Here is a 23,943-nt window from a genome sequence, read left to right on the forward strand (position 1 = left end):
CTACAAGCAAGCTAAAGCTGGCAAATTGAGCTCATTCACCTATTTTACAACTACTTTACCGCTGACGAGTGGCAGAAGCCCCTCCCATGACGCGAATTCGAGTCTGTTGTGAAGTAAATTTCACGCGCGAATGAAGCGAGTGAACTTCCAACTACGCGCGAATAGCATCTGGTGTGAACACACACAAAGGTGATCATGCTTTTTGTTCTGTGGCAGAGCAGCTTTGGAACTCTCTTCCATTAGCAATGAGAACTATGGGTTCTGTCAATTCTTTTAAAAAACACCTGAAGACACATCTTTTTGGACTTGCTTTTAAGTAGATAGGAAGCTGAAATTGACAGAGATACAGTGTAAGTCTCTCTGGTAGCATTCTGCTACAAAAGAGATAATTCGGTAACACTTTATAATAACGTTCAGCTGTACATTCATAAATGTTCAATATGGGATATGCTAACAATTTATGTATGTTTTGTTAATTCATTTACAAGTAATTCATTAATGATGGACTTATAATTAAAAAAAAACATGACTATATGTTCACAAATGATTATTAAGTAAAATGCTAACAATTTACAAATCTGTTGTAAATTATCTTTAAAAAATTGCATATCATGAAATAATTGTTCATATGTTTAGTACATGGTTAATGTCACGATGCAGGCAGGAACACACGAACAACGACGTAATTAAAGACGTACATTTAAAAAATCCAATGGGAACAGGCAGACACAGGAACACAGAGTAGAAACATCAGGAATAACATTAAAGACCGACAAGAGTACAGGGGAAAACACACACCTTAAATACACAGACTAATTACAAACACAGGTGTCGACGATGAGGGAGAAACCCCAAAAACACTCAGAACTGCGGGGGAAACTGGGAGAAACCAAATAGAAAGTCCGGGGGTGTGACATTTAATAACTTACTAGTTAATATATTATTTGTTACTTAAAAATAATTAAAATGTCAATCATTGACATTTTTATCCTTCACGAAAGTTTGCATCATAAATAAACCATTTAGAACACTTTCTGCATCCCCTAATCTAAAATGTAAACAGTTCATCAGTTGTAAATGTATTGCTCATCATTCGTAGATCTTTGCTCCAGTGTGCATACCCACACAACCTGAAACTGGCAGGTTTGTAAAACATTTACAACTGATGAGTAGTTTACACTTTAGATTAGGGGATGCAGAAAGTGTTGTGAATGCCTCATAGACACCAGATGATTTGTAACATGTAAGAAAGATCTACATATGATGTTTACACTAAAAATCAGTTTAGAATAGTGCATAAGTACGTGATTTGAGACGTACCGATGGAGTATTTTAGTGCTGTGAACCTGATGTGATATTCGTGGAGGGTAAAACGGCTTAGGACGTTTATTCACTTGACACCAATATATATATATATATATATATATATATATTGCATTTTTGTGATTTTTAACAGACCAGCTTACAACTTTAATGAAACCTATATATATACTGATCATTTACTAGTGGTTTGATCATCACTTGTTCATGATTAACAAATGTTTATTGAGATAATGTTGACATTTCAATGATTAATAAGTAATTATTAAAATATTAACTAGCAATTTATTAACCATTTACTAATGATCTGTTTGATTATTTCATGATATGCTATTTTTAAAGATAATTCACAACAGATTGGTAAATGGTTAGCATATTAATTACAAGAAAAAGGAACATATCACTCATTAATAATTTATAAACACAGTCATGTTTTGTAAATGATTAGTTCATCATTAACTAATTACTTGTAAATTAACTTGTAATTGACTTGTAAATGAATTAACAAAACATACACAAATTGTTAGCATATCACTTATTAATCATTTGTGAATGTTTTGTAAGTGATTATTTCATCATTAAACTAATCACTTACAAAAGACTTTTAACTGTAAGTTATTATAAAGTGTTACTGATAATTCTCACAAAACTGTTTTCTGAAAGCTTTTTATAAGGTAAACATATGTTTTAGTCATTATAATTCATGTGTGTAAACATTGCAACAACAGAAATTGTGAGTAACAATACGTTACGTTTGTTAAGAGCTATATACATAATAGGATATTTTTATATATTATTATATTAAAGGCCTTTTTTCCATTAAGACTCTCAATAATGTCCATATTCCACATATAAAACAGAGAAACACAGGGCAGAATAACAAAACACAGCTGTGGCTGCACTATGAAGTATGTTGACTCACTCATCTGTGATCTGATCTTTTCTCTCTGTTTTTTCATCCTCTTCATTCGTTCTCCTGCTTTTTTTTCCTCTGCTCTTCTTCTCTCTTTCATCTCCTGTAAAATCTTTCTGTCTATTTCAAAATGGCGGCCGTTGTTTTGTGCCACTGTCTCCTCAATCTTCTCCAGCAGCTCCTTGATCTGAGTGTGGTCTCTCCTGTTCTGATTGTTGAGAACATGATACCTGTTCCCACATTTGTCCAGCAGCCACTGGAGATCCTGTCCTTCTCTCTCAATGTGCTGCTCTATAGATGTGTCTAACAGATGGTCTCCACGAGTGAACAGCACTATAGTGTGACTCCAGACTCTCTCACCGAGAAGATCCAGATGAACCTGCAATGCTTTTCTCTCAGTCTCTTCAAATCTATTATCCACATTTATGATCAGTAGTACAGCGTGTGGTCCTGGAGGACACAGAGACACACTGAGCAGAATCTCCTGTTTCAGTAACTCAGAACTGAACTCAACAGTGTACATCCTCCACCATCCTGGAGCTTCAATGACAGTGATGTGTCTGTCTGCTACTTCTCCATGTCTCCTCACACACTGAACAGATGTCTTCAAGTCAAACTCCTCTCTGCCCAGGATAGTGTTTCCTGTTAAACTTTTTCCAGCAGCTCTATAACCCATCAACACAATCCTCAGCTCTGAGAGACTTTGGGCATCACCTGCAACAAATAATATATTACATTGAAATATAAATATATATTATACTGGAAAAACATTATTTCGCAGAATATCATCATATACTGATATTTTGCAAAATAATGTATTTTCAATATACATTTTTATAAAATCTATAAGATAAATATAGCCCCTCACATGGAAGTCTCCATTATGTTTCTACAGTAGCCCTAAACGGACAAACTGCTCCACAGATCGTGTTTCTTCACTGTTGTTCTTTGTGAAAAACACTGACACAATGATGAACAAGTAACAGTAATATTCACAATAACATTGTTTTTATTGAATATTTAAGTAAATATGATTCCTTATTTTACATTTTAAAAGAAACCTCATTATTATTTGCTGTCAAAAGCGAAGACACTTAAACCTGTGTCGGCCAACGTAGCCTCTTTAGAGGGAGGAGTTAGCGGTGGACTGTTGCAATTCACAACCTCACCGCTAGATGTCGCAACAATCTACATACTGCACCTTTAAACTCTTTTTATGTGATTTGCACATACTTTTTGTAAATGGCAGAAAAATGTGATCAATCTTATACATAATACAATTTTTGTAATGTGGCAGGTTAAGTGGGCTCGGTCTGTTGGCCTGATGGGGGTGTGGTTAGTAGATTAATAAGGGGAACGATCTATTTAAGGACTTTTACTTTGACGGGTGTGGATGTGCCTGACTGATTCTTGTTCCTCCTTTTCCTGGCGTAGCGCTTTCCGTTCCCGTTCCTGTTTGTATCCAGGTATGGTGAGATTCTGCTGACAGTATAACTGTAACACAGGGAGTCGAGGTGGATCCAAATGCAGGCTTTATTTACAGATGTGGTCAAGACAGGCAGGGTCAATCACCAGCAAACAGGAAAATCAAGGGCAAGACAAAAGCGTAATCCAGTAAGACAGTCGAGGGTATGAAATCCAAATGAGCAGTCCAAAGTAACAACGGAAAACAGACAAAGAAACAAGGGAAAACTATGACTAGACTAGGACTAGAAACAAAACAAGGAAATAACTACGAAACTAAGATGAACGGTGACTAGGAAACACGGGAACTTGGAAAACTTGGAGAACGCTTGGTAGAGTTAGCTAGAGCAAAACAAGACTTCGTGAAGAGGCTGTATGTGTGAGGGACTAATAAGCAGTCACTGTGATGAGGAACAGATGTGTGCAGCAATCAGTGCAGTGGGTCACGAGGAGCAGGTGTGAGCAGTAATTAGTGCAGTGGCTTGTGGGGGATGAAGTCCATGATGTGTAGTGCAAGAGTTTATGATAACAGGACGACGGAGGCTCAATTCGTGACAGAGCCCCCCACCTAAGAGCGGGTTCCAGAAGCCCCAAATACAATCCACAGAGATAATGGAGCAGGAGCAGAAGAGGGACGGCCCCAAGGGTACAGCGGATGGAGGGTGGTAGATGGAGGGATGGAGCCATGGTAGAGGAAAGGCTGACGACTCCATGGGGCCAACCGACGAAGGTGGAGCAGGTGGTGGTAGAACCTGAGGCGGAGACGGAAAGCCGATGGTCATGGGCGACACCGAGGATCCGGAGGGCCAAGGCGGAACCCAAGGCTCTGGCAACCAAGGCGGAGATGGAGGTCCGAAGGTAGGCGGCAGAGCCGGAACCGAGGCTGTGCCCGCGGGAGAGAGGAGGTCCACAGAGGACTGAGCGACGAGGCGCAGCCAGAGGAGTAGAGTCCAGAGGCGAAGGTGGGGCGACGACTGACCAGGGCGGAGCCGGAGGGAGGATGGAGCCTGGTAAGGCTGGTGGACCGACGGCCGACAGCGGAGACGAGGGAGCAGAGAGCCGGGGTGGAGCCGCAGGGTCAGAGGGCCGAGGCGGAGTCCAGGACTCTAAGGCTGGAGGCGATGGTGAGGGGTCCTCCAGCCATGACACCGATGGAGACTGGCAGACCCACGGGAAGTTCTCTTCACCGAACTGGGTTGAAGGTGAGCAGAGGGACTGTCAGGAGACAAAGGTGACGGGATTGGGGCAGTAGGGAGGGTGGGTGGGGAATTCCTGGCATGAAGCCAGCTCATTAGTGGCCTTCATGGCCTGAACAGGGTAATTATACAGTCCATAAATGGCCTCCGTGGCCTGAACAGGGCAGACAGGAATCTCAGGAAGACTGGACGGAACCAGCAGAGGTTCTGGACGACTGGGCGGAACCAGCTGAGGTTCTGGACGACTGGGCGGAACTAGCGGAGACTCTGGGAGGCTGGGCGGAACCAGCGGAAACTCTGGGAGGCTGGGCGGAACCAGCGGAGACTCTGGGAGGCTGGGCGGAACCAGCGGAGACTCTGGACGGCTGGGAGGAACCAGCGGAGACTCTGGACAGAACCAGCGGAGACTCTGGACGGCTGGGAGGAACCAGCGGAGGGAGACTCTGGACAGAACCAGCGGAGACTCTGGACGGCTGGACGGAACCAGCGGAGACTCTGGAGACAGAACTGGGGCCATAAACTCCATCTTGGCTGGAGACTGAGGCTTGGCGGCCATCTTGTGAACAGACGCTGGAAGGGCAGCCAACTTGTGCAATGGCTCTGGAAGGGTGGCCATCTTGAGAACAGACTCTGGAAAGGCGGCCATCTTGTGAACAGGCTCTGGAAGGGCGGCCATTTTGTGAGGTGGGTCTGGCGTGGCAGATATCTTGCAAGAAGTTGTGTTGATATACATCTTATGAAAACCACATTCCTCTTCCGCAATACCTACAGTGAATGCAGACCCGCCTGATTGAAGTGCCAGATCAATGTATTGTTCTAACGCCCAATTTTGATCATGAAGTGGCATCAAAGAGTGGAGTGGTTCAGAAAGGCCTCCATGAAAAAATATCATCAGACATACATTGTCCATAGAAGTCTGCTTAGCTTATTCAACAAAGTCCATAACATAATCCTCAATAGACCGCTCACCCTGCTAGAGACACATGATCTGCACAGCTGAATCCATGCTGGAACCGGATAACTCCACAATAGCTGCTGGATCCTTGTAATGGCGAAGTCTTCTGTAACACAGGGAGTCGAGGTTGATCCAAATGCAGGCTTTATTTACAGATGTGGTCAAGACAGGCACGGTCAATCACCAGCAAACAGGAATATCAAGGGCAAGACAAAAGCCTAATCCAGTAAGACAGTCGAGGGTCGAAATCCAAATGAGCAGTCCAAAGTAACAACGGAAAACAAACAAAGAAACAAGGGAAAACTATGACTAGACTAGGACTAGAAACAAAACAAGGAAATAACTATGAAACTAAGATGAACGGTGACTAGGAAACACTGGAACTGGGAAAACATGGAGAACGCTTGGTAGAGTTAGCTAGAGCAAAACAAGACTTTGCGAAGAGGCTGTATGTGTGAGGGGCTTATAAGCAGTCAGTGTGATGAGGAACAGATGCGTGCAGCAATCAGTGCAGTGGGTCACGAGGAGCAGGTGTGAGCAGTGATTAGTGCAGTGGCTTGTGGGGGATGAAGTCAATGATGTGTAGTGCAAGAGTTTATGATAACAGGACGACGGAGGCTCAATTCGTGACAATAACTGTGACTAGTCTAAAGCTAATATGCACTTTTTATATGTTAATTATAACTGAGTTGGTGGTATAGGCGGGTGGCAAGCTCGTGTCAGAGTTCGTTTTTAGGTATGTGTATTCACATTGAGTCTAGTTATCACTGCTTCGGCTGAGATATTTATTATATTGTTTATACTAACAGCAACGTAAGAAAGGTAGGAATGCCGGGCGGTAGGTTGAACTGCGACATTTTTCTGTGAGTAACCATACAGCTACGTGTTTGGTGGTTGTTTGACCCACGTGAGTATTCATTCCTTTTTTTTATTTATTTATTTTTTTGTTAATAGATTTAGCTTAATGCTTGCTTTTTTTGTATTAGGTTTGGAGTGCAGAATATTTCAAACTTTAAGCTCCATTCTTAGTTGACGACGCTACGTAAGACACCTTTGCTGTTTTGTTTATTATGGACATGCGCTGCTGTTTTGTTTGTGGAAATGAATGCTTCTTTGCCTCCTGCTCTGCTGCTTTGTGGGCCTTTTGGCTGGTAGCTACAAGCTTTCAGCCTACTAGGCTGTTCTGAATCTTTAATGTTGATTTGTTTTTAAGTGTAGTTTGATTTTGTTTTGTTTGTATTGGATTGCTTTATTATTAGATTTATTTTCGTGTAACAATGTTCTTTTTTTTCTGTTTATTATTGAAGTTTGTGTTAGTTGTGACTTATTTGGTAGTATTACTACCCACTGATTTATCCTTTTTTTTGTTATTTTCCGTTTTGTGTATTGCCTGTGACACTATTTTTTTTTTATTATTGGCTTTGCCAATTTGCTGTTTTTAGGCACTGGTATCTGTTCCTATTGCAATTGGGGCTGCGAGGAGACCTGAGTGCTACAGTAACTTAAAGTCGAGCTTGTAACCTGTTTTGGGTTTTCCTTGTACTTATCGTTTAAACGTTATTTGTAGCCTGTGTGTTTGTGGGTGTGCGGGCATGTGTGTTTTGTGTTTGCTTTCTTTCTGTTTAGGAGCTGGTGAGGTTTGGAGCAGGGGAGGCTAGATGGGCTGTTCGGGATGTGTACTTCACCGTGTTTTGGGCGTGTCAACACAATTTCCTTGCAGTGGGTGTGTGGTGCCATTTTGGTGTGAATTTGGGTGGGTTTGGATGACCTACTGAGTTGTAGCCGGCCTGCCTTGTTCCTGCTTAACCCAGCTTCATCAATGTATACTTACATATTTCTTGTTTGTGTGTTTTATTGGAGAGACCATTTTATTGATCCTTTTTTATAATAAAATATATCTTTTGTATTGGCACCCACGTCTCATTTCATTCTTAATTCTTTGTCCTCAATTGGTAAAACTTACCTGAGTGTCCTTGTGGGAAGTATTTCCCTAGCGCTCCACCGGGGTGGAGTTAATTGAGAGGTCCTGTCTTTTCTGAAATTTAGCCCGGCCACATTTTGGTGTAGTCGGCAGGGTTTACCTGGTAAGGCAAGGATTTTGGTAAGTGAGACGTGGGCATATATGTTTCTATTGTATGTGCGTGTGTTTTTTTTTTCTCCTCTCTTTTTTTTCAGAAGCAAAACAGCAGCGTGTGTTCCGTTCTCTCTGGGCAAGTCTTATTTCTCTGATAGCGTCTTCCTTTGTGGTAAGTGTAGTTATGACCAGTATGGAGGATGAGATGCAGGACCCGACCAGATTTCTTGCGACGCGGGAATAAATTTCCAAATAAGCGGTTGCGGTCGGTAACTCTGGTGTAATTTGAACGGGAGCGTGTGGTAACAATATCCCATTCCTGACGTCTTTTCTAAACAGCAAATCTGCGCTTTACTCATTCCTATCAAGCACCTGTAAACTGTTATGCACTCGCTACACTCATGGACCAGTGCTTTCAGAATCATGCATTTTACTGGCAATGTCTCATAGGCGCATAAAGTTAGGGTACTACTGGTGTTTTTTCCGTGGGCAACTGTTTATCAGTTTATCAGCGTTACTCCAGAGCGCAAAGCCATGTTTGGAGTGCCAAAATCTTCATAAGGTTTTGCTGACTGATTTTTCACAAACAGTGTGGTTGTTAACTCCTGACCCGAGCCCATCTTTTTCTCCTTTGCTAAAACAACTTATACTACTGTTTTGGCAATTAAAATAGTTCAGTTTTGCATGAAATGACAAAGTGGTTATAATTTCGTTTCTTTTTTATTAAGGTAATTTAAAAAAAAAAAAACGTTTGGAGCATTTTTTTGTTCGTTAAATGTAAGCTTTTCTTAGTAACTCAAGCGGCGGTGGGAGACAGTAAGTTGACCTACTCTATGTTTGAATTTGCCTTCTCAAATCATGAATTGGCTACAATAAAATCTATAGATTTAAATAACATAGAAATAATAGCCTAATAATATATAAATGTTCGCTATAAGGAGCATTCCCAATGGTTTTTGCGCAGAGTGGAAACCAAAACGCGTTTTAGGACACGGAGGCACAAGTGTGATCAGTTACATTTCAACTATTTAACCGTTATTTTTTTGTCAGACATGATAAATATATTTGTAGAAAGCTTTAAATGAGTACTTAACGAAATAAAACAAATCGAAAACAAAAACTCTTTTATTATGTAGCTGTTACGAGATGTGTTGAACGAGACGAGACAATAGACAATGTTCAAACAAACGACCAGTGGCGGCTGGTCCATAGGGGGCGCTGGGGCGCTGTATGCGCTGAATTAATGTTACAGTGCATTTTTCGCTGTAAAAATGAACATGGATTGACACGGAAATGTACCATAAATGCATATAAATGAAGTCAACTGTGTTTCACAGTCAACACGTGGCTTTTTGGCTATGTTTAAAATAAGGAAAGGTGCAGTTTTAAATAAACTAGGCAACATAATAGATGCACTTGTCCAGGTAGAAAAGTTCTTTAAAGGATTGTTTTTAATAAAGATTTAATGCGAAAGAAAGGCATGAGAGCTTCCTGCACTGCAAAAAAATGCTTTTCTTACTTAGAATTTTGTCTTGTTTCAAGCCAAAATATCTAAACATTCTTAAATGCAGCCATATTAACCTGTAGCCCAAGACTGGTCACCCACTGAAGCTAAGCAGGTTTGAGCCTGGTCAGTACCTGGATGGGAGACCTCCTGGGAAAACTAGGTTGCTGCTGGAAGAGGTGCTAGTGAGGCCACCAGGGGGGTGCTCACCCTGTGGTCTGTGTGGGTCCTAGCACCCCAGTATAGTGACGGGGACACTGTACTGACAAAAAGCACTGTCCTTCAGAGAGTAGAGCTGTGACCTCAGCATCCTGGCCAAATTTGCCCATTGGCCTCTGACCATCATGGCCATTGAATCATCCCCATATTCTGATTGGCTTCATCACTCTGTCTCCTCTCCACCAGTAAGCTGGTGTGTGGTGGGCATTCTGGCGCACTATGGCTGCCGTCGCATCATCCAGGTGGATGCTGCACACTAGTGGTGGATAAGGAGATACCCCTGACACTGTAAAGCGCTTTGAGTGTCTAAAAAAGCGCTATATAAATGTAACAAATTATTATTATTAAATCAAGAAGGATTTTCTAGACAAGTAAAAATTATTGTCTTGTTTTTAGTATAAACAAGGCAAAATTAAGTGAGTTTTTGTTTAAAACAAGCTAAATAATCTGCCAATGGGGTAAGAAAAAAAAAACTTATTTCAAGCAGACAACTAGATTCAGACAACTCATTCAGCTAAACTGATTTAACTGTTTTTTACATGCTTTAATAATTTTTGGTTACTAAAATTAAAAAAAATTAAGTTTCTGTTTCAAAGTTTACAGATAGATGGCTAATTTGTATACCATTGATATGTTCAGTATTCATGTAAACTGTTTAATAAACACTTCTGGCACTTTTTTCAAATCTCTTCATTAGTTTTGTTTTTCCTATAAATGATTCAATAAATACCATACCATGAAGTTTTGATACCGTTACATCCCTACTATTAACATGTTAAAAATAAGTTTAATACATATTGCAAAATAATTACGAAATTGCATTATTTTGACATACAATCCGACTGGTAGGTAGGTTAGCACCTGTTAAAAATAAAAAAAATCTAAACTGTTTTTCGTTTGTTTGTGTATGCGGGACGCCGGCCAAATGGGTGTCTATTAGGTCTGTAAATTTTTGAAACGCATGTGACTTGAGGCTGAGCTCTGATTGGCTTGTTTCAGATTGTCCTCGGGGAGCAGAGCACAGAGCTCCAGACCCTCCCACTTTAGATCTTAGCCAATCAATCTTGTTTTTATATATTTTGTCCTCATGTGATTGGACCGTTCTCGACTGTCAAATATGTGCAATATCTTTTCCGAGATGAAAGTAAATTTGATTTTATCTTTCACAAGCGGTTCAAATGAAGAAAAAAATAAATAAAATAAACTTACAAATCATGAAGCTTGGATAGAGTTTGCTTGCTATGCGATGTAAGTCATGCCTTTTATTGTTTTCATTGTTTGTTATTTCAAAGTCCTGTCACTGAAGCGTTGTGGGCAACTACACAAAAAGTAACGTTAATTGTAACAATGCAGTTTAACTCAATCGTCGGGGTACAAGCAAGGTTTATGTAGATGTCTTTTTTCAAGTAAATTGTGAGTGTCTATGTTAGTATTATTATAAGCACAATATTAAAGTAGATGTATATAATATAGTGTTCCTTTTTTAATTGGACATACAAATATATTGTCAATGGCATTATAATTACTTATTATATTGGACTATATATAACTTTATGAAAATTAATTTATATGCAATGTTTTATTACAAATCAATTTATTTTCTCTGTCTTTGAGATTTATCCTGTGGCTCCCTCGTGTGGATAACATTAGTATTATGGCCTTTATCTCTGAATCACATTAATATAAATGGCTAATATTTTTTGGGATGATTACAGATGTTTAATGATTACTTTACTGATAATAAAGCCTGTATTAATAGTGTGATTCATTCTGTGTGCGGACGAGAGGGGCGACAAAACAGGACACCAGAGTCAATAAAGGTGAAGGCTTGGGTTGAGGACGAAACCCCGGGAGGGGGACCAAAACAAAAGTCAACATAGTCCAGGGGGCGACGACGGAGGGAGGAGCCAGGGAAGAAACAGGAGGGACCTGAAGCAGGAGAGCAGGACCCAGATCGCAGCCAGGATGACAGCCCACGGTGGCGCCGACGGAGGGAGGAGCCATGGTGGAGGAAGGACCGACGACTCCAGGGGGCCGACCAACAGAGGCGGAGCAGTTGGCAGAGGAACCCGAGGCGGAGATGGAGAGCCGAGGGACCAGGGTGAAACCGCGGATCCGGAGGGCTAAGGCGGAACCGGAGACTCTGGCAGCGGAGTTTGCTTGCTAGATGCGATGTAAGTCATGCCTTTTATTGTTTTCATTGTTTGTTATTTCAAAGTCCTGTCAATGAAGCGTTGTGGGCAACTACACAAAAAGTAACGTTAACTGTAACAATGCAGTTTAACTCAATCTTCGGGGTACAAGTAAGGGTTTATGTAGATGTCTTTTTTCAAGTAAATTGTGAGTGTTTATGTTAGTATTATTATAAGCACAATATTAAAATAGATATATATAATATAGTGATCCTTCTTTAATTGGACATACAAATATATTGTCAATAGCATTATAATTACTTATTATATTGGACTATATATAACTTTATGAAAATTAATTTATATGCAATGTTTTTTTACAAATCAATTTATTTTCTCTGTCTTTAAGATTTATCCTGTGGCTCCCTCGTGTGGATAACTCTAGTATTATGGCCTTTATCTCTAAATCACATTAATATAAATGGCTAATATTTTTTGGGATGATTACAAATGTTTAATGATTACTTTACTGATAATAAAGCCTGTATTAAAAGTGTGATTCATTTTGTGTGCGGACGAGAGGGGCGACAAAACAGGACACCAGAGTCAATAACGGTGGAGGCTTGGGTTGAGGACGCAACCCCGGGAGGGGGACCAAAACAAAAGTCAACATAGTCCAGGGGGCGACGACGGAGGGAGGAGCCAGGGAAGAAACAGGAGGGACCTGAAGCAGGAGAGCAGGACCCAGATCGCAGCCAGGATGACGGCCCACGGTGGCGCCGACGGAGGGAGGAGCCATGGTGGAGGAAGGACCGCCGACTCCAGGAGGCCGACCAACAGAGGTGGAGCAGTTGGCAGAGGTACCCGAGGCGGAGATGGAGAGCTGAGGGACCAGGGTGATACCGCGGATCCGGAGGGCCAAGGCGGAACCGGAAACTCTGGCGGCCGAGGCGGAGGCGGAGATCCGGAGGTCCGCGGCGGAGCCGGAGCGACAGAGGACAAAGGCGACCCTTACGGGAAGGAGGAGCCTGACAGAGCCGGAGGGACAGAGGGACGAGGCGAAGCCAGAGGAGTGGAGTCCCGAGGCGGCGGGTGGTTGACGACTGACCAAGGCGGAGCAGGAAGGAGGATGGAGCCCAGGGGAGCTGGTGGGCCGACGGCGACGGTGAAGCTGAGGGCGTAGAGAGCCGTGGTGGAGCCGCAGGGTCGGTGGGCCGAGGTGGAGATCTGGGCTCGGAGGCTGGAGGCGGAGCTGAGGGAACCTCCAGCCGTGTCACTGATGTGAGCTGGCATCCCTGCGGCGAGCCCACTGCATAGATGGTGGGCTGAGGACTCTGGCCCTGTCGCTCGCAGCTCAAGCTCCGCCTCCGCGGTGCACTCGGGTTCAAACTCCGCTTGTCGGGATGATGGTTGGCTGCTCTCTGGGTCTTGAGTGGGGCTGACGTCCTCCTCGATGATGCCGATAGTCCAGGATGATCCACAGGACGCCAGCACCCACTCGATGTAAATGGCAATGTCCTCTCGAGGACCCTCCGCGGACAGCCGCGCTTTGGTGGTGATGTTTAGTCCATTTCAAAAGAACGTGCACAGGCAGCTGTCCGGGTAGTGCGTGAGTGGTATGAGTTGCACAAAGTCTCTGGTGTGGTCCTCGAGAGAACGGCTCCCCTGCTCCAGGAGGATGATGAAAACATTTGGGTTATCCATGATGGAAAAATTAAAACAAACACTGAGAAAAACGAAAAAACAAAACGCAGGGGAAAATGCCGTGAACTGTTTCAGTTGGTCCTTCTGTTACGAGATGTGTTGAACGAGACAAGACGATAGACAATATTCAAACAAACAACTATATTTAATATCAATCTTCAAGAGGAACAAGGCAGGAACAGGCAGGAACAGAGATCTTCACACACTTCACACAACATTAAGGACCGACAATAAACTCAAGGAACAGACAGACTTATAAATGGTGACTAATCATTGAATACAGGTGATGGTGATGACACAAACAAGGACTAAACCAAATGATCTATAAAATGACAGGGGGAGACAATGGGGAAAAACCAAGTACAAAACAGACATGAACGTAACAGTAGCTAATCCGTAAAGATGCATTTTTCTCTAAAGACGCGTCCAATGAGGCGATGGATGAGGAGGATTGTTAAATTCATCATCACTGACTCAGAAAACAGTTTATAAATAATTAAAATATCTCTTTACTATATTTCACAGTCATGGTAATTATTTTTGCTGGTGCTTTGTGGCAAGCTTTATCCTATTGCGTGCACTTGAACGGGTAATGCTTCCAGCTGTGCTGAAGATACGCTCAATGCTGCAGACAGGACCGTCCGAGCCACTCTCGATCATATTCAAGGTAGTCATGGTAGCCTGGTCTGTTGTTACCACCAGCACTGCATTTTTTTAAAAGTTGAACATGGAAATATAATGGATGTATTTCGAAAAAAGTTTTATATACTCTGTATTGTTTCCTAATGGTTAAATGTGAGATTCTTGAAAGGAGAACTAAATTTAGCGGGAACGGTCGGGTCGGGAAGAAAATTATTCTAACCGGGCAGCGGGTGAACAAAGCCTGAATATATAGCGGGAGCGGGACTAGAAAAGCAGTCCCGCGCACACCTCTACCTTCAGGCCCTTTCAATGGCCCCTTTATTGATTTTGTGCCCGGTCTGGCCAAAGCCTTTCTCTACCCTAGAGCTGGGTATGTCCCGAATGTCCCCACACCAGTACCACAGCAGGTCACACTCCAGGCCTTCACTTCACCAGGCACTCCTTTTATCCCTCTTGTTCTGGCAGTTTCTCAGACAGAGGTGTACTATCATTCGCTCGCGTCCTGGCAATTTCCGTAGGCGGAGACTTTATCAGTGTTCTGGCACTTTCACCAGGCACAACTCTTTCCACCCTTGTTCTAGCAGTTTCCTAGGCAGGGAATTCTGGAGTCGTGGGCATGTCGTTCCCCATAGTGTTCGACCATAATTCCCGCATCCCTGCCACACATCGCTTCATTCCAAGGAGCTGACGCCGGCTTCAACCACATGCTCTTATACTTCCTGGCCGCTTACGTCACCACGCCTGTGCCGTCACTCCCGTCATCTGATTGGTTGCAGACCAATGGCATTTCCCCATAGCGTTCGACGAAGAATCTCGTTCCCTCAGGGAACCGGGGTTACATGCGTAACCCGAGACGTTTTGTGGTAAATCTCGCACAGGTATCGATGAATGGTTGGAAGAAACGGAGGCATGTATGCGGGCTCGTGATTTGTCTAAAGCCGACTGTAGGAGCGATTTTTGTTTGGTTGTAATTTTCTTTCACGCCACAGGAGGGTGTATAGTGTATTTGTTTTGTGTTTAGGACAAGACAAACAACAAAGGAGATTGCTTGTATTTCTTAGAAAGATATACCAAGGGACGTTCAAAGGAAATCATGCGTAGCTACATGAACATGAGACCTGAAAGAGGGTATGTATCAGCTAAAGCTATGCTTAAGCAGCATTTTGGAAGTGATCATATGGTGTCTGCTGCCTACATGGAGAAAGTGCTTCAGTGACCAATGATTAAAAGAGAAGACGTGACGGCTCTTCAAGATTATGCAGTCTTTTTGCAAGGTTATTGTAATGCGATGTCGGAGGTGCAGTACTTACAAGAACTGGATATGCCAGCCAATATGAGAACAGTGGTTTCAAAACTTCCATTTAAAATAAGAGAGAAATGGAGAAGTCTTGCATGTGATCATTTGGATCAACAAAATCGAAGAGCTGCCTTTGATGATCTTTATTTTTTGTTTTCTTTATTGAGCGTCAAGTTAAAATCATCTCAGATGCAATATTTGGGTACATCCAAAATGTGGAAAAAGGGAATGATCAGTAAGCCTAAGGATGTGGACAAACGGAATCCACAGTCTCTACCAAAGTCAAAATTTAAAGGTAACAGTTTTGCTACTAGCATTACTGATGTTGACAGACACACAGCCAAGGAAATGAAGGCAAAGACTCACCAAGTTAAGAACAGACTTAGTAAACCTGTCACTTGTCTGTTTTGTTCTTAAAATCACTCTCTGGAACAATGTAAACCATTTGAGAAGATAAAGCATAGAGAAAAAGGTTAACTTTTTAAAGGGAAATGCTTTTTGCTTTGGCTGCCTTCAGACTGGACATCAGAGCAAGGAGTGCACACGGCCTTTAACTTGCAAAACCTGCCACCAAAAGCATCCTACTGTTATGCATATACACTTCAAACAGAAAGTTGATACAGATGTTAACACTGATGATCAGAGCTGGCCCAAGGCATAAGCGAACTAAGCGGCTGAGTACATGAAATTACATCGTTTTTTTATTTTTATTTTTTATTTGTATATGTATAATATTTCAATGGTTATCATACTGGTAATGGAAACTATTATTCAATAAAAAAAACAACGCAATATTATTCTAACTGGCTGCTGCAGGATGCATGCACAGTTGGAGTGTGACAGCCTTACTATGCCTGACTGAGGTAACTTAAAGGTGCAGTGTGTAGATTTTTTGCGGTCTGTAGCGGTGAGGTTGTGAATTGCAACCATCGACTCCGTCCACCGCTCACCCCTCCCTTTACTGAAGCTACAGTGGCCGACACAGGTTTAAGATGTCGTAGTTTTTGACGTGTAGGATGAGACGACACGATATACACAACAAACACTATTTAATATAATTCTCAAAGATGAACAAGGCAGGAACACAGATAATAGTCCTCACACGATAAACATTAAACATTTAACAAAGACCGACAGTGAACTCAAGAAACAGACAGACTTTTAAAGACAAACTAATCATTAGACACAGGTGACAGGGATCAGGGCAAACGAGGGCAAAACCAAATCACACAGAATCAACAGGGGGAAACAACGGGTGAAACCAAAGACATAAACAGACAGAACTGTGACATTACGTCCCCCTCTGAATAGGCGCGTCCTTGCGCCGTAGAAAATACAAAAAAGAAGAAGAGAGGGGTGGCAAACCAGAAACATAATGTCCATGAGGGAGGGGGCTTCGGCGGAGGATGCAACCCATGAAGGGGGGCCAAAACAAAAGTCCAAGAGGCAGACAAGACAGTCCAAGTGGGCGACGACGGAGGGAGGAGCCAGGAAGGAAACAGGAGGAATCCGGGGCAGGAGGAACCGACCCAGACTGCAGCCATGATGACGGCCCACTGTGGAGCCGACGGAGGGAGGAACCATGGTGGACGAAGGCGTGCTGACTCCATGAGGCCGACCAACAGAGGCGGAGCAGATGGAGAAGGAGCCCAAGGCGGAGACGGAGAGCCGATGATCCGGGGTGACGCCGAGGATCCGGAGGGCCAAGGTGGAATAGGCTCTGGCACCCGAGGCGGAGTTCCGGAGATCCGCGGCGGAGCCGGAGCGACAGAGGATGGAGGCTGTGACCGCAGGAAGGAGGTGTCCCAAGGAGCCGGTGGGACGGCGCGACGAGGCACAGCCGGAGGAGTAGAGTCCTGAGGTGCCGATGGGGTGACGACTGACCAGGGCGGAGCCCAAAAGACGATAGAGCCAGGTGGAGCTGGTGGATCGACGGGCGACGGTGGAGAGGAGGGTGTCAAGAGCCGTGGTGGAACCGCGGGGTCGAAGGGCCGAGGCGGAGTCATGGACTCGGAGGCTGGAGGTGGAGCTGAGGGATCCTCCAGCCGAGACGCCGATGGAAGCTGGCAGCCCCGCGGCGAGCCCACTGCACAGGTGTTGGACTGAGGGTGAGCTGAGGGGCTGTCAGGGGACAGCGGCGGCCAGACAAACATGGCATTGGATGACAGAGGGTGGGTGGGTGGTTATTCCGGGCAGACAGGAAAGTCAGGACAGACGAATACTTCCGAAAAAAAGTCAATGAGATCCCCAGAATGTTGTCCAAGCTCACCCTCAGTGGTGGTGCAGTGGGCAGGGCTCTCTATCGCCCACTCTCGCTCCACGTAGCAATCCACCGTCGCAGATGTTGCAGTCGGCTCTCGCACCTGGTCAGATGGGTCAGGCTCTGGCTCTGTCGCTCTCGGCTCTGGCTCTCCATCTGGAGTTCAGTCCTAAGTGGTAGTGGACGCATAGGCTGCTATCCGGGAAGTGTGACTGGTTAGCCAGGAAGAGAAACTCACGCGTGTGGTCCTCAAGAGAGCGTTCCCCCTGCCCCAGGAGGAGAAGAAGAACAGTAGGGTCCATTACTAAACTGAAAAAACAAACACTGAGAAAAAACTGAAAAAATAAACGCAGGAAAAAAAAGTGCCGGGTAAACTGTATTTGTCGGTCTTTCTCTTATAAGTTGACGTGTAGGATGAGACGAGAAGAGACAATATACACAATAAACACTATTTAATATAATTCTCAAAGATGAACAAGGCAGGAACAGGCAGGAACACAGATAGTAGTCCTCACACGAAAGACAAACTAATCATTAGACACAGGTGACGGGGATCAGGGCAAACGAGGGCAAAACCAAATCACACAGAATCAACAGGGGGAGACAACGGGTGAAACCAAAGACATAAACAGACAGAACTGTGACAATAATTCAGTAAAACAATGTTATTGTGAATATTTCTGTTACGTGTTCATCATTGTGTCATTGTTTTTTCGCTAGAAAAATATACGTACAATATTTATGTAGATATAAACTGATAATTCTAAGTTAATAAAAACATAATGGCTCATTAAGTATGGTCTTTATACACCCCTGAAAACATAGTTATTTATATTATATTGCATTTCTGTCTAGAGATAATCTTAAATATTTCATATTGCACCTTTAAATTCATTGAAGCAGCAGGGTCACTGCAGCAAAACAATTAATAATGTCACAAAAAAGGACATATCTTTCTGGTTCAGAGAAAAGAAAACCGAAGAAATCAGAGTAAGAGAAAGAACAGCAAGATAAAGGTAAGTAAAAAAAAAAATGAGTATAAACTAAACGAGCCTAAATTGCAAGCTAACGTTTGCTGGCTAGTTATAAGCAAACAACAAAGTTAATGTTTTATTTAACATCTGCAAATTTAAGCTTTGCAATTTTTATATATTATAATACAACATACTAAGCTGGATTAAGATTCACGTTTTTGCATTCTCTTTTTTCTGCATATCGGGGCGATGATTGGCTGCTCTCTGGGTCATGAGCGGGGCTGACGTCCTCCTCCACAAAGCCAACAGTCCAGGGAGATCCACAGGATGCCAGCACCCACTCTATGTATCCGGCGAGGCTCTCTCGAGGACCCTCCCTGGACAGCTGCCTCTTGATGGTGTCATTAAGTCCGTTGCGGAAGAACGTGCATAGGCAGCTGTCCGGGTAGTGCGTTAACGGGGCGAGGAACACAAAGTCTCTGGTGTGGTCCTCGAGAGAGCGGTTCCCCTGCTTCAGGAGGATGATGAGGACGGCAGGGTCATCCATGAGGGAAAAAATAAATAAATAAATCACTGATACAAAAAACGGAAAATAAATGCAGGGAAAGGGGCCTGATAAACTGTTTTCGGTCGGCCTTTCTGTTAGATATGCAGTTCTGTTAGATATGCAGTGGGACACCACGGCTCTCTACGCCCTCAGCTCCAGCCAAATGATCACAAAATGACGGGGAAAACAAATGGGAAAAAACAATAACAAAACAGACAGAACTGTGACAATTATATCATAATGTCTTAATGTTTTAGGTTTACAGATGGCTTGGTGCCATATATATTTTTCATATAAAAATACCCTGTTTGTTTTTGACTAATTTGTAGTTCTTTGGTATTTAGCTTTATATATTTATTTATTTTATTTATTTTTTTATTTGTAGTTGATTGTATTGCACTTTTTACATGTTGCCAAAATAAAAATTAAAGTGGTTAAAGTGTTTATAGTAAGAGCATTGTCTACCAGTTTATTTTGCTACTTTCCAGTACACCACATCTAGTATGCCAACTGGTACTGGCAGACTTTGAATGTTAAAAGTAGCAAAATAAACTGGTAGACAGTGCTCTTACTGTAAACTCTTTAACCACTTTAATTCTTATTTTGGCAACATGTAATAAGTGCAATACAATCAACTACAAATAAAATAAATAAATAAAATAAAGTGCAAATTAACACCTGACTACTCCTGTGGGTTTGCTACTGTTACAAATTAAAGATCATAGCAAGGGTAAAAACATTGCTATGATATAAGCAACACAGCTACAAAAAAATAAGATTTATATTGGGTGTGTTAGATTTATAGTGTACAAATAATTAAGGATTGACAATAAATAGTCATATTGGTGGCACAGAGGGGCCCCCAAATAAAATTCTGCTTAGGGCCCCTTAGCCGCTTTAATAGCGTGCCGGGCAGGGCCAATGGCCTCGAGTCTCAAACACCAAGGCCAAAAGTAAGCTGCGTTTCCACTATAGGGCCAGTAGCCTCGCTGTGCAAACCTAAAGCCCGCCCTTTACACACCTCATTGGATCAAACGTCACGAAACCCCTCCCCTTTCAGCACGGAGATTGAAAGTAAGTCAGATAGGCCACCATAGTGTGATCATCGAACGAACGAAATGGAGAGAGTGGAAGCGGCTGTTTGTTTGCTCCTTCAGTGTTTTTTTGGTGGAAGATGAGGCTGCGAAACCCAGTTGCGAAGATGGAAGCTTGTGTTAGCTGCAAGGCGAAAAAAAGAGTTATACAGCGATGTGGAAACCGGATACAGCGAATGCAGAAACGCCTTTGAAGAAGAAAATGCAAAAAATGCTTTGCAACAGTTGTTAATGCAGCTGGAATATTTGTAATATATTACATTAATAAATCACGTGAAAAAAGCTTTGTTTTTATGACCTACACACAAATCTTTCGTCTAACTTTGTATCACATAAAACAAAATGCTGCATACTATCTAAACACTACTGCAAAAAATAACGACACCTTTGTACTTCTAGTATAATCTTTTATACCTTTATTTAGGTACAGATACCGTGTATGTTAATTACAACTATTAATATAGGACCTGATTTACACAGGACAAAAAAGGTGCTCCATCAGATAACCATTAAGTAATGTGCCCATCAAAACGGCATAGATTTCCATATCAATATCTGCCTAATGTGTCTTTTCTGCATGGGCACCGCTTTGTCCATTGTGCATTTTTATGGCTTTGTACTGCGCCCGCAATTTCTTCAACTTAAACTTAACTGTCTCGAACTTAACTGGATATTTTGCTTTGTAAGTTTCAGCAACGATGTATTTTATCACGTCTTCGTTTCTGCAGACGCCGTCAAACTGGCGTTGTACATTGTCCTCGGCCCAAATATTCAGAAGAGCCCTAGTATCTTCCACAGACTAGTACTGACGATTCTCCGTTTTAAGTTTTTGAGTTCTTTGCACGACGTAATACAGCGAAATGCGCATCTTACCGCAGATACACTTTTACCTGACTGCACGCTTATTGAAACTTTGCATGAACTCCGCCTTTCACTTTGACCACGCCTCAAGACCCAGCTGGCCCGCTTTGGCCCAAGGTTTTCGTCGGGCCGAAAAACCCAGGCCATTGGCCCTGAGGAAGCACCGACGAGGCACGATCAGGCCCCGGAAGTGACAGTTGAAACGCGACTGTCCGTGGCACGCACTAGCACGCCCGCTTTTGGCCCAACAGTGGAAACGCGGCTCTTGAAGCCTTTGGGCCGGCCCTGTATTTAACAGTAGAATATTTAACTTATTGAATATATCTTTATTCCATATTAATGCCAAATGGGGGGCAGCCGTGGCCTAATGGTTTGAGAGTCTGACTTGTAACCCAAAGGTTGCGGGTTCGAGTCTCAGGTCTGGCAGGGATTGTAGGTGAGGGGAGTGAATGTACATCACCTTCTCCACCCTCAATACCACGACTAAAGTGAGTCCCTTGAGCAAGGCACCGAACCCTCAACTGCTGGCTGCCCACTGCTCCTGGTGTGTGTTCACTACTGTGTGTGTGTGTGCACATGGATGGGTTAAATGCAGAGCACAAATTCCTAGCATAGGTCACCATACCTGGCCTCACTCTACCTCATTTCCTTTCCTTTTTTTTTTTTTTTTTTTTCAAAATCCAAGCCATTGGAGAACCACACAAATGCAAGGAAAATGGGACTACTTGAAATGGTAAGCAGTGGCAGTTGCACTTCAAAAGGCCATATTACTGTAAGTGTGCTCAATGTTAGGTCAACCGGAACTGGGAACATCCCATTACACCTTATGTACTTGTTGCGTCGTAAGAAAAATGGCATCTAATACTGTTTTGTTCTTATCTCGAGGTACCAGTAGCCACCAATTCCAGTCTGTATCCAGATCAGATGGTCACTGCAGTCCCCTGGATCTAGTCTGTACCCAGCCTAGATGGTGGATCAACACCTAAAGACGACCTCTACAGTCCTGAATGTCAGCGGAGGCACATCTAGATGAGACTAGATCAACTAGATGAGCCCCGGAGACGGATCGTCAGTAAAGAACACCTCAAGTGAGTCCGTTGCATATTTGACTTTGCTGCAACATGGAACTTTTGCACTATTGACACTATTGTCCTATTTAATACTGTAAAGTTGCTTTGACACAACCCGCATTGTTGTATGTATCGCTGTATAAATAATTGTGATTGATTGATTGAATGTCTCTGTTGTCCTGGAAGAGAAGGTGGAGCTTGCAAACTTATGAAATGCATTTATTGTACTCTTTGGATTATTGTATGCACTCATCATGAGTACAACAAGGACTTAAAGGGATAGTTAACCCAAAAATATAAATTCTTTCATTTATTACGCTCATGTAATTCCAAACCCGTTTTATGTTTATGACATTTTTTTTGCATGTTTGTGAATGTATTAATGTATAATGTACAATTCATCAGCTTTGTGTATCTTTTTTATATTTTGTAATGTATACTGTACAGAAAATGTACAGTGTATTTATAATATTACAGTATTTTCACATTTTTTGGAGATTTCATTAAAAATGATTTAAATGTGACATAATTTAATATTTTTTTCTTTTTCTTTTGGGACAACAGGGAATCAACAATTCAGTAAGGTGGCTTTATCAATATACATTTACCAATATGCATTTTAAAATTAGGTAAAACAAAAAATGTACGCTTCCACGATTTAAAATATTTAATTGGGCCAATAACATAGTTTTGTAGATTCATTTGCTTTTCAGTTGGCTCAACATTTTATTTTTCATTTATTTTATTTTTTATTTATTTTTCATTATTTTTCACTGTTAACAGACTGTTGCCACAATTGATACAATTCAATTAGCAGAAAGTTAAATTTTTAAAAATGGGTTGAGGTCTGAAATTTGAAGTAGTCAAGAGAAATCATATAAAATTACTCAAGTATTTATTATCACTGCAATAAACTAACTTCACATTAGTTTGTGCTCCGCACACTCGTATAGTTAAAGCATTTTTATAGTATGATAAAAATATATGATAATATCTACACATAATTATGCTCACTTACTCATCTGACATCTGATGTCGTCTCTCTGTTTTTTCATCCTCTTCATTCGTTCTTCTGCTCTCTCTTCCTCTGCTTTTCTTCTCTCTTTCATCTTCTGTAAAATCTTACTGTCTATTTCAAAATGGCGGCCGTTGTTTTGTGCCACTGTCTCCTCAATCTTCTCCAGCAGCTCATTGATCTGAGTGTGGTCTCTCCTGTTCTGATTGTTGAGAACATGATACCTGTTCCCACATTTGTCCAGCAGCCACTGGAGATCCTGTCCTTCTCTCTCAATGTGCTGCTCTATAGATGTGTCTAACAGATGGTCTCCATTAGTGAACAGCACTATAGTGTGACTCCAGACTCTCTCACCGAGAAGACCCACATGAGCCTGCAATGCTTTTCTCTCATTCTCTTTAAATCCAGTGTCCACATTTATGATCAGCAGTACAGCGTGTGGTCCTGGAGGACACAGAGACACACTGAGCAGAATCTCCTGTTTCAGTAACTCAGGACTCTTCTCTACAGTGGAATTCCTCCACCATCCTGGAGCTTCAATGACAGTGATGTGTCTGTCTGCTACTTCTCCATGTCTCCTCACACACTGAGCAGATCTCTTCAAGATAAACTGTTTGTTTCCCAGGATAGTGTTTCCTGTTGAACTCTTACCAGCAGCTCTATATCCCATCAACACAATCCTCAGCTCTGAGAGACTTTGGG

General features: G+C 42.5%; 1 protein-coding gene across 1 annotated transcript in view; it reads right to left on the reverse strand.

Moving 5' to 3' along the window:
* The window catches only part of LOC141302134 (GTPase IMAP family member 8-like), a 38,623-nt gene extending 14,680 nt beyond the window's left edge, over window positions 1–23,943 (reverse strand). The window contains exons 1-2 of the mRNA XM_073832323.1: window positions 23,245–23,943; window positions 2,243–2,947 (exon numbers count right to left, since the gene is read on the reverse strand). Coding sequence (XP_073688424.1) covers window positions 2,243–2,947; window positions 23,245–23,911 — 1,372 coding nt within the window. The 5' untranslated portion in view covers window positions 23,912–23,943. The remainder of the gene's footprint in view (window positions 1–2,242; window positions 2,948–23,244) is intronic.

Source organism: Garra rufa, chromosome 25 (genome assembly GCF_049309525.1).
Source record: "Garra rufa chromosome 25, GarRuf1.0, whole genome shotgun sequence".
Lineage (NCBI taxonomy): Eukaryota > Metazoa > Chordata > Actinopteri > Cypriniformes > Cyprinidae > Garra > Garra rufa.